General features: G+C 38.7%; 1 protein-coding gene across 1 annotated transcript; it reads right to left on the bottom strand.

Annotated features, from left to right (window-relative positions):
• Positions 1-1,965: 1,965 nt before the first annotated feature.
• LOC130222386 (gastrula zinc finger protein XlCGF49.1-like) lies at positions 1,966-13,202 on the bottom strand. Its single transcript, XM_056454983.1, has 2 exons — positions 13,074-13,202; positions 1,966-3,228 (listed from the first exon to the last, which is right to left on the bottom strand). Exons 1-2 carry the CDS (start codon positions 13,162-13,164, stop codon positions 2,612-2,614), a joined length of 708 nt encoding a protein of 235 aa, XP_056310958.1. The 5' UTR covers positions 13,165-13,202; the 3' UTR covers positions 1,966-2,611.
• Between the last annotated feature and the right edge of the window lie 1,798 nt (positions 13,203-15,000).

A 15,000-nucleotide genomic window follows, 5' to 3' on the forward strand; every position in this document is an offset into this window, starting at 1 on the left:
AGAGTGATGCGTAGTTTAGCTGGACAGAGAAGAGCAGGTCTGAGTCCGAACTTGTAGAGCGCCGTCATGGCATCTTTGAATTAACTGTGCAGCTTTAGGACATCTGGGCTGTAATCTTCAAAGATCCGAATCTTGTGATTACGAAAGGTCAAAATCCCTTTTTTTGTCCGAGACTACAAACTACGAAATTCTTCACCTGGTAAGGATGAAACCACAGAACCACAGGACGCAGTCTCTGTCCTGGGCAGGTTTGGGAGCAGGGATTCGGTGCGCTCTGTCCAGTTCAGCGGTGATGCGAAAATGTGATAGCCAAAATCTCAGCAAGCATTTCGGAGAAGTTAGTTGGTCATGGTCCCTCAATTGACACAGGGAGGCCCACAATGCGAATATTCTGCCGCCAGCTGCGCCCCTCTAGGTCTGAAATTTTAGACCGCAGCCACTCGTTTTCTTTAGTGAGGCCGGAGCACGTGGCCTCTAGGTGTTCAAGGTGCTGGGTCACCTCCGTGAGTCCCAATTCGAGGCAACTGATGCGCTGGTCGTGAGCCGCGACTGTGGAGTTAATATTGTCCAACTTAGTGTCCAAGCTTTCAAAAGAGGCTTTGAAATCCATGGCAAGAGAGGCTCTGAGCTCTCGTGCAGGGCGCTGATTTCAGCTAGCGTAACACTAGAGCTAGGCGAGGATGATGCTTCACAGTCTTTTTCCACCTGTTTGGCCTTTTCCTTTCGACATGTTAAGTGAGAATATAATACTACGCACCCTAAGAAAGAAAAGTAAATAGATGTAGGTTCCCAAAAAGTTCTAAAAGAGCGAAGTTTGTAAAGAAGAAATGAAAAGTTAAAGGGAGCTGGTCACACTCACGGCTATACCAAAGGCGACATAACCGGAAGTCCTCAGGTGTGATTCTAAGATCTAGTAATAAGAGCTAAAATTCATTTGGGACGGTTGTCAACTCATTTTGCACAAGCACCAGAATTGAGAACCACTGCTCTGAGATACTCAAAATAACAAACTATCACACTCAACATGAATTGCCTTTCTAAAGTTACTTCTCTACTTCAGTATATTCCTGTAAATATTTCTCTACAATATTTAAAACAGTTTGATCATTTAGTCAATTAATTTCTCTGGAACAATAAGCACCCTAGGTTGCTATAGGAGTACATCGCAACAACCAGTTGATAATAAAAAGAGTTGGGGCTTCCTGAGCACTTATTTCATTATTACGCCTTCAGTCTGAGACATCTCGCGCACTGGTCCCTCCCTCCTGAGAGAGCTCAGTCTTGGTTTATGGTTGAACAAGCCATCCTATTTCCCCTTCCACCACTGCAATGTCTATCCGTCCATCTATTTTATTCATTTTATTTTATAAATGTGTTATTTTTGAGGCTGATCTAAAAATATTATAATTTTTACTGACAGAATTTTAGGTGCAGGCTAGGACTGTCTCTGCCATTTCCAAATAACATTGTCCTTTTGACATTTTACAAAAAGTGTTATGACCCGCTTGTTTGAGTTGCAACATAAAGAGAGATGAGCCAACAAAATAGCCTAAATGCAAATTATTTATTATAAAATGTAACTCATAGAACAATCAATCAAAGCAACCAACAAATGTCTAGAGGTAATAATGAAGATAAAGAACTTAAGATACAATCACAACAACATGATATGCAAGTAAGTAATGCAAAACAAAACCATAAGGTTAAAGAGTCAATGAGATGGCAGGTCTTGACATGAGGACTTCTGAGAAGCAACAGCATCCTGGGGTAGCTAGCACAACAACTTTTATATACCCATTGAGGAGTAATGCAGGCATCCAATCAGGATTTACCACATACTCCAATCTGGAGTCTTGGGATCATCACAGTGTATTAATATTGTAAAACTTAATACCTGTCACTCTGCCTAAATCATAAAATATTCATCAATTTTGTATTCTACTCAAAAAAGTATATGGAGTAAACTAGAAAGAATCTTGAACCTAAAAGTAAAGAAACTTTACTAATAAAAGCTGCAACACAGGGCAATTAAATGGGCTTTCTAAACTTGAGGCCCTGGTATACTGCAAACTAACCATCCTGGAGCTCCACCTTCTTTGATAATGCGGTGTCTTCCCAGTGATTTGTTTCTCATTCTAGGAGTCAGAACAACACCAGCTACATGAATACACTGGAGAGTAGAGTACAGATGTATCTGCACTGTGGTGCTGTTTGCCAGATGTTTTTGAAACTGTTCTCTCAGCCGCCATCATTGTGTTTATGGTAAACGCAAGGAGCGCAACAAATTTACAACCCCACCTACTGCAGTGTAGGACTGCTGGAAAACAGTATACCGTCACTCAGCCTTTTCTAACATTATTCAGACATGAAACATCCTGTGAACATGAGAAAGTGTTTTGCTGCATTCATGTCATGTGTGCAACTTTTTGTCCATGTGTTTCTTAAGCTGCGCCGAATGAGCGAAACTCTGTAGACACTGATCAGATCTGTACGGTTTCTCTCCAGTATAGATCCTTTTTTGTGTTTTCAGATGTGTTAACTGAATAAACCTCTTGTCACAGTGTACTGTCTCTCCAGTGTGAGTTGTCTGGTGCAGTTTCAATTTTGGAGCTCATATATTCACACCAGTGTGGATCTTTTTGTGTTTATTAAGGTTTGCTGATCGGTTGAAACTCTTCCCACACTGAGTGCATGTGAATGGTTTCTCTCCAGTGTGGATCCTTATGTGTTGATTAAGGGATGATGATTGGCTGAAACTCCTCCCACACTGAGTGCAAGTGAATGGTTTCTCTCCAGTGTGGATCCTCATGTGTTGATTAAGGGATGATGATTGGCTGAAACCCCTCCCACACTGAGTGCAAGTGAATGGTTTCTCTCCAGTGTGGGTCTTCAAGTGTTTATTAAGGTCTGATGATTGGTTGAAACTTCTCCCACACTGAGTGCAAGTGAATGGTTTCGCTCCTGTGTGGCCCATCATGTGTTGATTAAGGGATGATAATTGGCTGAAACTTTTTCCACACAGAGTGCATGTGAATGGTTTCTCTCCAGTGTGGATCATCATGTGAATCTTAAGATGGTCTTTTCTTCCAAAACTCCTTCCACACTGAGTGCAGGTGAAACGATTCTTGTCTCTCCTTTTCAAAATACTATCAGTCTGTAAATTAGTTTTTTCCTCAATTTTGACATGATGTTCCTCCTCTTTACTCCCCTCATTCTCTTCAATTAGGTCTGAAATAAATAAAACATTAGTTTTCATTAAGTCTTAAAAACTCATCAAAAGCTGAAAAGTGAAAAGACACTGGAAACATTGGCTACACACACTGTAATTTTGATGCACATTAAATGCAAAATAAATCAGATCATATTTTGTTCAGTCCATTAACGTGTACACATTTAAGCAGATTCAATTCATCTTTCAAGAGTTCACACTTAGCTCATGATTGATTATAAACAAGTTTGGCATTCTGTCCCTGGAGAGAGCCCTGAGCTCAAAAGGTCCTTGAGCCCTGGGCTCCCTCCCATTTGCAGGGCGAGAGGGGAGCTCTGAGCTCAGGTAGGTCTCGAGAACTCCCCCAGTTTTTGATAAGAGCTGATGACGGAAAATTATTGTTATAAGATATATGCTGCTGGATGTAAGTTTGACTGTAGTGCTAAATTTAGATTGATCAATTAACTTGTAGTGCATGTTTTTGTAATGTGGGAGGAAACCGGAGAACCCAGGGGGAAACCCACACAAACACGGGAAGAACATGCCAACTTTGCACAGAAATGACAGCCGGCCTGTTAAAGGACTAGAGCCGGTGACGTTCTTGCTGTGAGGCAACAGTGTTAATCACTGGGCCACTGTGCCACCCTATGAAGAGAAAGGTGGAGGAGTACGGTTGGAAAGGGGGATTCTTCAGATCGAAGATGACTATAGTGAGAAACCTTGGCTCTTTATATTGGGTTAGGAATCGTTTGATTGGCGGATGATACGTAGCTAATGCAGAACCAGCCATGTTCAATCTTAATCACGTGATCCTCTCAAAATTAGTTTATAAATAAACTTCACTTCAAGAGTTCACACTTAGCTGATGATTGATTATAAGCAAGTTTGGCACGCTGTCCCGGGAGAGAGCCCTGAGCTTAAAAGGTCCTTGAGCCCTGGGATCCCTCCTGTTTGCAGGGCGACAGGGGAGCTCTGAGCTCCGGTAGGTCTCGAGAACTCCCCAAAATGCTCTGCACGGGACAGCAACTGCGTATTTTTAAGAACCCCCTAAAAGGCAATGAAGATCAACGCAATACCTGGCTGCTGGTATAAAAAGGTGTTAAAATTGTACTTGAATAGCTTGTAGGATCAAAAACGGGGCCGGTGCGGGTATAAATGGAGAGATAAGAGTTGCTACCTGAGTGGTGTACTGACTGACGGAATATGTACAACTATATGTGCTCCCGGGGCAGTGTTAATTGCATGGACCGGGCTGGAGAGTGAGGTAAATGTAATGACTTGAAGCATGTAGGCGTGAGCTCTGTTAGAGAGGCTTACTATGGCAGTGGTGAAATGTAGCTATGAAGTTCAGCAGAGTGTCTCTGCTGCTGCACATGTGCGGTGAGTGTTAGTATCATGGAATTATTGAAGAGTAACTATGCATGCACAGAGGCATTTAAACTACTGTGGCAGAGGAGAGTATCAGTGAAAATGAAAATTTGGAAGTGCAGAGCGTCACTGCTGCGGCAGTTGTGCATAGGGGAATGAAGCTCAGCGGAGCGCCTCTGCTGCAGAGGTGAAATGGAAGTCAATATTGGAAGGGAAATTTGCCTTCGCAGAGACGTTTTAACTGCTTTGGCAGTGCTGGGGAGTGTATCAGTAGTGAATGGCTAAATGGAAGTGTATATGAGCTCAGCAGAGCATCACTGCTGCAGCAGTGGTGTAGAGGGGAATGAAGTTCAGCGGAGAATCTCTGCGATTGCAGAGATGCAATGGAAGTCAGTATTGGAAGGAAAGTACACCTCTGGAGAGATGTTTTAACTGCTGTGGAAGTGCTGGGGAGTGTGTCAGTAGTAAATGACTAAATGGAAGTGTATGTGAACTCAAGCAGAGCATTACTGTTGCGGCTGTGTTGCAGAGGGGGAATGAGACTCAGCAGAGTGACTCTGCAGCTGCAGAGGTGCATTGGTAGTCAGTGTCTGGAGTGTTATGTGTGCTCTTACGGAAATGTTATGATGGAAGTGGATAGGAGCTCAGCTAGACTGACACTGTTGCTGCAGTGGTGCGATGATTGAGTGAAAAATTAGCAGATTAGAGACTTGTGTGGAATCCCGCAGGAACATTGGTTCCGGTCAATAGTAATGTGGGTATGAGCTCAGCTAAAGCTACAACATTGGTGTAGTAGTTGTGATGAATGGTGCCATTATTAATGTGAGACGAGGAAGATACAAAAGTAAACCTCTCCTATACTGACATTCCGATACTTCAGAGCTCAACTTTATCTGAAAGTTTAAGCAAAGAGCACAACGTAACCAGCAGAGGGCACACAAGACTAATGAATGATGAAGGAGAGAGAGTTACCTTTCTCTGACCCTCATCTGCTCTTACCTTCCTCTGACCTCCTCTCCTTTGAGTGCAAACAGCTAGCGCAGCTGACCATGAAGGCCTGAGACTCTCTGTCCATGGGATGGGGAACTCCCTGGCCACAAAGCCATGATACTCTTTGGTCATGGATGCCGGTACCCTCTGTAGGCACCGGTACCTTGGGTAGCGTTTAATGGCTTAAAACGGTCTAAATAATAAGCATGTAATTGTTTGTATGTTGATTCTTGTTCTTAAATGTACCTGGGAACAACTATACATTTGTTCACAGATGACATGACCTATAAGTTTAGCTGACTATTACAACTCTTGACTGAGTGGTCAGACCACATTATACAGTTGGTCCTTAGTGATTTATAATCTGTTCTTTGATGTAATAGGTAAGACCCAAATGGTGTATAGGTACTTGTATCTCTGAGCATAATTCAATATGTCAAGTCCTCACTGATATATGAGGTGTAATTATGTGCATGACCTGATTTTGGAAGTATAAAAGTGCAGCCATACTGATCAGATTTGCGCTTTCTGACTTCTCTATAATGAGGGTGGTTGCCCTTTATCCTCAACGGAGGACAAAGTAAGGATTTTGTTTCTGTTATTTGTCTTTTGTTTATTCTACTTTTTCACTGGATTTTATTTTATTAATAAAAGTGTATTTTATTACATTTTTTTCACTGGAGTGGACATTGACTTCATTTTCCAGAACCCATCAGAGTTACCCTGTGTGGTAAAGTATGAATCTAATTTATTATTTTTTCAAAAACATTATAAAGACGATCCTTTAACTAAACTCTAGCTAAGAAGTATTGCGAAGGGAGGATCCTGGTTTATCTTTGTTTAATTGGGGTAATTAAATAAAGTTAATTCAGCACATAGTGCAAAGGTTGAGTATAGCTCAGTAGAGCTTCTAGAGCATTGTTACTGCTACTATGTAATGTAATAAAATGGTGGTCAGTATGGAAGCAAAATGTGTCCCAGCTAAGCCTTTGCGGTTGAATTATTGCGGGGAGTGTGATGATGGTGAATAATTTTTATTTTATTTTTTTAAATAAATGAAAGTAAGTGAAATTATGAAGAGGAAGAGAAAAAGGTGAAGATAGTAAAAGGAGTCCTACACTAGTAGGGTGAAAAATAGGGAGAACTGCTGCTTAGAAACTAGAGTGTTGTTGTTTGCTACCTAGAATCAGCTGGGCTTCTCTGAGGTGATATTGGCTGAGGCGAATGTATGATTTGAAGGCGTTAGAAGACCAACATCCGAGAGTTTGTATCTGTTGTTGGGAGAGGCCGTTGTGGGCTGCTGTAGTGGCTGCTCCTATCCTGAATGAGTGTGTAGAGATTGGTTCGGGGTGGTGGGAAGCCTGAAATGCAGAGAACTTCTTTTAGGTGGTTTTGAAACCAAAAACGTGTTACTGGACGGTTAGCCTCATCAGTAAAAAGGGAGGCGAGGGGGTTATGTTCTTGGGCTCTCCTGTAGTGCAAGAATGCTAAGAGGGTTTGGAATGGGTGTGTGGGCAAGGGGATGTCAAAAATGAAATTAGATTGTTCTTTGTATAGCTGATCTGTTTTGCTTTGCTTATTATTGAAAGATAGAGTTTCTTTATCCAGCAAGGTTAGATCAGATATGGTGGGGTGGATTGTGGGATTGAAATTAGATGTTATCTTTAGTTTGAAACACAAAAAAATCTAGTGTGAACATGGCATAGAGTGTGCGGGCTGTATGTGTGGAAATAGAGTGTAATGGGTTGTCTGGCGTGGGGGGTGGGGGGAGTGGGTTTTTTTTGTATGCCATTGATAAGGAGGGTGGTTTGAGAATTTGTAAGGACATCTGAAGGAGACCCGTGTATCAATTTGTGAAAAAATGTAATCCCACTTAGGTAGCTTCGAATTGAACTAGCTTGTATATCTTTTGAAATGTATAAATGTGAAATGAATGAGGTGATAGAGAGGAAGGAAAAGGTGTTTTATACAGAGAGTAGAAGTGTTTGAAAGAGCTCCATGCAGTGAGATATGACTGGAGAGTTCTAGGGGCGACTGCTTGAAGGATTAGGGAAATAGAGGATTCTTGGAGGTGATATAAAGGGTGGTTTATGGCAATGTCGTCTCTGAATAATGAGGAACAGGTGTTGGATGAGGGTCCGCTTCTGGCGCCAATAGCTAAAACTTATGAAAAGAAAAACGAGTCAGCAATTACATTTTTTGCAACCTGGTACATGTTCAGCAGTTATAATCAATTGTTTTGTGGCTGCTATCCAAACGAGGCGTCTTAATAAGAGCATGAGTGATGGTGAGTGCGAGCGCCCTTTATTAATGTTTTTTTATTTTATTTTTTAACAGATAAGAAAATGCTATGGAATTTCACTGTAGACCAAGAATGGTTTAGTTACCTGTATTGTTCAAAATATCATGTTTTGTGTTTATCTGAGGAGAGATTTAGAACAAGGGGAGGGTGAAATTACTGATGACAGAATTTCCATTTTTGTGTAAAATATCCCTTTAATAAATCCAGTGTACTGTTTATGTTATTTAGGGACATGCATCACTGCGGTTTCTCTCATATTGCAAAAAAAAAAGAGAAGAGAGTCTTGGATCTACCAGTTCAAGCAAACATTTCATCTGGTGAGACAATCCTGCATAACAGCTCTGTTTTAATCCCAATTTGTAGCATTTCACCTTTGATATGAGGGGCTTGTTTTGAGTTTAATTATTGTGATTTCTTCTGTTTGATATAAAGACAGCCTTGGAGATCCCACTTTGCAGAGGGTGCTTTAACAACTCAGCCAGCTATCATTTCTTCACTGCCATACAGATTGTGCAGCAAGATACCAGGAGGCAAAACAAGAATTTGTTGATTTTTTACCTCTAGGTGCATTATTTATTACAATAAATATTGGACATTATTTAATTCATGTGTGTATACTTGTATTTCATTCAGTACTTAGTGGAGGAGCAACAGAGACAGAACCCTTATGTCCTGCTGCTTGGGGATGAACTAAACTGCTCTCAGGCATTTGTTATTGTGAAAGGAGTGGCACTAAATTCATGGATTTAAATAAAGCTTAGCCAATGTATTAAAAGCTGTGGATTTTTTATTTACATCTAAAGATGACTACTACTACTACTATAATAATAATACAAATAATTTATTGTTATATAGTGGTTAAGCCACTTTTTGGCAAAATAACCCAACAAATTAGTTATCTTTGTGACCCAAATTGTTGGGTTAACCTTATCAACCTTATGGATTGGGTTAAAATAACCCAACAGAAAGTCGGTGCCAAATTGACCCATCTATGGGTTACCTGTTGGGTTATTATAAACCCAACTGTTTTAAGTGAGTATACATTTCTCACCTTAAGGTGACGCTCATGCAGACATCCCAAGTCTCTTGGAAGTTCCGGGAGTATCCTGCAAAATGAAAGATAATCTCCCGGAAATCGCGCATCTCCCACCTGGTCCTTAAATACGTCGCACACCACTCTCCACCGCATCCCTCCCAGCTCTTCAGGTATGTCGCACGCAACTTACCCCCACCGCTCTTCAGGTACGTCGCGCGCAACTCACCCTCACCGCTCTTCAGGTACGTCCCCTCACAACTCACCCCCACCGCTCTTCAGGTACATCGCATGCAACTCACCTACACCTCTCTCTTCAGGTACGTCGCGTGAAACTCACCCCCACCTCTCTACAGGTACGTTGCGATGTTAAATTCTGTGCCCCAGTATACCTATACTTTGCCCAGTGTGGCCATATACACATCTTATTTGACGGAATGCAAACTGGCAAAGAGATGTTAAATTTTTCATTACAATAAAAGGGAGGGTGGCATGTGTAATTTATTAAACTAACGAATCACTTATTTTTTCTTTTCTTGTATATTTATCTTATATTTCTTTCACTGATGCACATGTGTAATCTGTGATTAAAACCTCCGCCTCTGTAAAGTGCGTTGCGCTTTTTTTTTTCACTGTGACTTGAAAATGCCTTCAGGTATGCACCGTGCGCGTGCATTAACCCATGGTTATCTTCAGGAGGTTGATTTTACTAACTCTTATCAGCTGTTTTGGAACCGACATACTCACAATAAGCAGGTTTTCGGTTAATCGACCAAAAGTTCAGGGTTTAGCAGATGGTAAGTTAACCCAGCTTTCTGGAATATCCCCCTGGTCTCTAATCTGAGCTGCTGTTAACCTGCAATTTCTGAGGATGGTGACTCGGATGAACTTATCCTCCGTAGCAGAGGTGACTCTTGGTCTTCCGACCTGGGGCGTTCCGCATGTGAGCCAGTTTCTTTGTAGCGCTTGATGGTTTTTGTGACTGCACTTGGGGACACTTTCAAAGTTTTCCCAATTTTTCGGACTGACTGATTTTCATTTCTTAAAGTAATGATGGCCACTCGTTTTTTTTTCTTTACTTAGCTGCTTTTTTCTTGTCATAATACAAATTTTAACAGTCTGTTCAGTGGGACTATCAGCTATGTATCCACCTGACTTCTGCACAACACAACTGATGGTTCCAAACTCATTTAGAAGGCAAGAAATATCACTAATTAAACCTGACAGGGTACACCTGTGAAATGAAAACCATTTCAGGTGACTACCTCTTGAAGCTCATCAATAGATTGCCTAGGCATGAATAGAAAGAGTGTGCAAAGCAGTAATTAAAGCAAAAGGTGGCTACTTTGAAGAAACCCAGAACATGACATATTTTGTTACACATATATTTCCACATGTGTTAACTCATAGTTTTGATGCCTTACAGTGTGAATCTACAATTTTCATAGTCATGAAAATAAAGAAAACTCTTTGAATGAGAAGATGTGTCCAAACTTTTAGTCTGTACTGTACCTTGCAGAATATTTCATTTTGGGGGTCAGAGAAAAACCAAGCTCTTTTTGTGCCTGTGGCTTTAAATGCAAATGATCAAATGCACTCGCTCTAGATTACTCGTGTTGTGTTCCCTCATTTGTATCTTCCACTGGCTTTAAACATTTGTAACTTGCTTGAAAGGCCTGATTGAGACAGATCCTGCATGTTCACAGCACGTACGCATAATTCACACTTATATTTGTGAGTTTGCATTATTGTATATAAATTATGCAAATGTTTTCCAGTATTGGGTTGCAGCTGGAAGGGCATCCGCGGTTTAAAACATTTGCTGGATAAGTTGGTGGTTCATTCTGCTGTGGTGACCCCTGATGAATAAAGGAACTGAGCCGGAGGAAAATGAATGAATAAACTTATGCAAATGCTTAATGCCACGTTTGCTGTAAACTGGAGAGAGGAGGAGATGGCAAGATGACATACTTTGCTACTTGTTTTCATTCATTTGTAGTTTTGTCTTTGTTTTCTTGCCTTTGTGCATGTCCTGAGGCTTAGCCGAAGACCTACGTGATGACATTTTATTTACCTGATAAGATGCAGAAATGCCATCTAAAAAGGTGACCTGCTGTTTGTCCAATGAGGGACAGTGACAACGTAAATATACAAATAATAATGTTATCCCGGGGTTTGCAAATGTGGACTGTCTGTTAATGAACACCAGGTATAGCATGAGCATTGTGGAACGTGATTACAGATAACGCAGGATTGTTTATCGAGGGTTAGAATGACCCAGGGTTAAACATTTGAAGTGTGAAAAGCCCTAAGAATACTCAGCATCAGATCTCAGGAGAACCAGAGTACAATGACAAACAGCGACAATTGTCAAACATGTCATAGTAACCTGATCTCATATGCTATTGTTTTAGCACTTCCAGTTCAGGTGACAATTGGAGAAATGACCAGGAGTTATAAACGGCAGAGAACGGTCACACTACTTGCTCTACAAACAAGTGTGTTCATGACTTTACATGCAAAGTCAAATTTTCAAAAAAAAATTTCTTTGCAACATTAGGCATGGTGATCAGGTTAAATCATTCAAATGAATCATTGACTTCTGCTGTCTTCATTTGTTTCAGAAACACAGATTTCTTTACTATTTAAAATGGCATCTTTGGATATTTTTTTCTGCTGGAGATACTGTCCTAAAAAAACTTCAAACGTAAAAACAAAACCTTAGATATACAAGGTTTTAAAAGCATGACTTTTCCAAACTGTGGTATACCTTATAAACTGTTATCGTCTCATGCCTAAGCTGCATAACACTGTATTTACGATCCAAAAATTAATTCTTAAAAACAATAATTTCAGGCAAAAAGATTCCAATGGCGGCACCTGCTGGTATGTGAAGAATATGGTCAATACTGACGAACTTTACACTCAAATGTGTGCATATCATCAGCATGCTGTAATCCAATTCTTAAGCAGCAAAAGTCATTTAGACTAGTTTGTTGGCCAGTTGTAGTCAGTGCAATGCTAAACGTTATTGTTCCACTATAGTTTGTTTTGTTTCACGTCGTCCCACAACAACATAATATAGTTTAGAATACTGTACAATGATTTATAATAATTAATTACTTTAGTGTCCATTTCATTCAGCATATTTAATATTGGGGGCCTCCACGCTTTCTGACATACTTTAAACCAGGGTTTCTGCAGGTTTCACCAAGTTTAATGCAAGAATTTTATGACATTTTCAAGACAATTATGAATGAAATTTCAGACTCATAAAGGGAAAGGAATTTTTCAAATGCCCCAGATGGAAAAGATTTTTATTTGCCCTATCAAAAAAAAGTTATGATTTAATACATTTAATAATACAATAATACATGAATGATAAAAAATTAAAATATTGTAGATATTTTTTAGCAAAAGATTTTAAATATTGTGTAAAAACAAGCAAGCTTTACTTGTATCCATACACTTTTCCAAACATAAACTTTCTTTGAAAAATTTAATTAAAATAAATGAACAAATGTTTTAAAAGTTAAAAGACTTTTTAAGGCCTAAAATTTAGATTTTGGAATTTAAGACATTTTAAGACCCCACAGAAACCCTCTTTAAATACAATAGCCCTGGTAATTAGTTATTATAATAATGATGTAATTCTAACTCAGATACTATCTGTCAGAACTAGTAACAACTACTAGAAACAAGTTTAAACCCATAAAGAAGTTGATAAAAAAGGGAATTGTGATCAACGTGACATATGCAAATGGAAAGTACTAGGCCAACATCACTGTAATAGCAGATATCTTCTATGAGAATACTGTAGGTCAAATATCATCAGCTCAGTTAAACTTTTTTTATTTATTGTTTTTATTTATTTTATATAGCGCCAGTGCTTAAGGACACTTAACAAACAGTAGAAGATCAAGAAAAGCAATAACCTTAAGAAGGTCCAGAAAATGGGAGACTAATAATACATAAAAATAATGACTAAAGACATGAGAACAAGTAACAGGAAAGAAGCTCATTCCTGTCTTTCAATGAGTGCTTATGTGCATTTAGGAGAACTAGGCAGCACACTCAGGGCTGCAGATGGATTTAATTTAGTATTCTTATTATTAAAATATATCTGAATGAGGATCTCATGACTGAGTTGGTCTTTGAGAATGAAAACTAACCTGTTTGTTCCTGCAGATCTTCCTGTTTGACTCTGAATGTTTCTTCAATCTTCACATCTTCACTCTCCTCTTTAATAAACACCATCTTCATAACAGTGTTGAGATCAGTCGCTTCAGCAGGAGTTATTCTCTGTTTGGACACTTTATCCTGTTTAAAATGAACAAAACAATAAAAAAAATGTTAAATGAATAAAACAATGAGCAGAAACAAAATAACTTCTCTTCAACACTTGCTTCAACAGTTTCTTTATATGAGAGTAATTAACAAAAATAAATCCAGTAAGTTCAAACAAGATACAATTGCCACAAATGAGCTGATTAACCAGTATGCTATTCCATATATATGGTGATGTATACTTAGAATGGAATGACATTATACTATTTAATAAACTAAACCTTCATTAAAACACTTATTACACACATTTCGGTTCAAACAATAGCCCTCATTGCTGTGAGTAAAATAATACTATGTTGTATAAAAGGTTAAAATATTATTTTCAACAGCAGGTACATAATTTAGCATAGGATGAAAAAACCTGAAACTTTAATCAATCAGTTTATATCTGTGTAAAAGTTTTAAAACAAACCTTTCTCTAGTTGAATCACAGCATGGAATCACAGTGCAGGAGCGGCGCAGCCTTATGACGTCACACCGCCACGCCAAAATAAAAGTCTTTTTTTTAAAAGCTTTTTTGCCACTTAATTTTAGTCATGACTTATTGATAAATTTTTCCCTCATTTTCCACTTTCCACTATATCTGCTCTCTCGCACACACACACACGCACGCACACACACACACACACACACGCACACACACAGACACACAGATATTCAGTATTTGAAGCTGATCAAAAAACTTTAAACATTTTTAAGACAATTTTGAAAAACATTTTTAATCCACCTTATGATGACTTGCATGTCTAAAACACATTACTTCCTATTATTATGAGTCCAAATCTCCTCCTCGTAATTATGACCTCTTCCTTCCTATTTTCACAACTTCCTATCTAAGGTTTATTTTTTCAAATATTATCTGTAATATAATATTTAACTTTACCTTTACTTACAGAAGCATATAAAGGGGTAGTTCACACAAAAATTACAATTCAGCCAGAGCGGCCCACTGCAGATAATCAAAATGCTACCCATCTGTCCATACCCTTGAATATGTTTAAATAAGCACAAAAGCCATACACACAAGTCTTCACACAAGTAATCAACATTTTGTTCCAGTTCCTGCCTGATTGCTTGAATCCATAAGTGATTCTTTTCAATTTACACACCAGTTTCTCTTTTCTTTCCGATTTTACCTCATAACTAGGGCCAGACAGAATCTGCGGACATTTTTTTGTTATTTCTGTGGAGAATTTGTAAAAAATCTGCTGATTTATGTGAAATTATTTTGGGAGTATCTTAACTAAAAACTTATCACATGAAATGAAAAATAGTAGTGTATATATATATATGTGTGTGTGTGTGTGTGTGTGTGTGTGTGTGACATTGATAACATTCAAATTGTAACACAAAACATAAAATAACAGTCAAAATGCATGAGTACTTTTGGGTTAATTAAAAAAAAAATGTTTTAAAGCACCAAATCATTAGAGTGATTTCATGTAGGACACAAATGCCTCAAATGCAGCTTTCACATCATTGGAATAAATTATATTTTAACATATTCAAATGGAAACGTTAACATATTAAAACGGAATCATTATTTACAAGGTTACTTTTATATCTGCATCTTTATAAAATAAAGCAGTCGTCTCGAACCTTTAAAAAATAGTCCATGTTGTCTTTATATTTTTAGATAGCTTCATTTATTACTGACTTTATGCTTTCAAAATATGTAATTATGCAGTTTATGAAGTAATATTGTGCTACATAGTGGAAGTGAACTAATTTTGTTTTGTGTTAAAGCCACAA

Source organism: Danio aesculapii, chromosome 4, assembly GCF_903798145.1.
Source record: "Danio aesculapii chromosome 4, fDanAes4.1, whole genome shotgun sequence".
Lineage (NCBI taxonomy): Eukaryota > Metazoa > Chordata > Actinopteri > Cypriniformes > Danionidae > Danio > Danio aesculapii.

Excerpts from the sequence above, each read along its gene's own strand:
- LOC130222386 (XM_056454983.1), bottom strand. The coding sequence starts at position 13,164 with ATGAAGATGGTGTTTATTAAAGAGGAGAGTGAAGATGTGAAGATTGAA. Across the intron at positions 3,229-13,073 it reads AGATCTGCAGGAACAAACAG|ACCTAATTGAAGAGAATGAG; the intron begins GTTAGTTTTCAT and ends TATTTATTTCAG.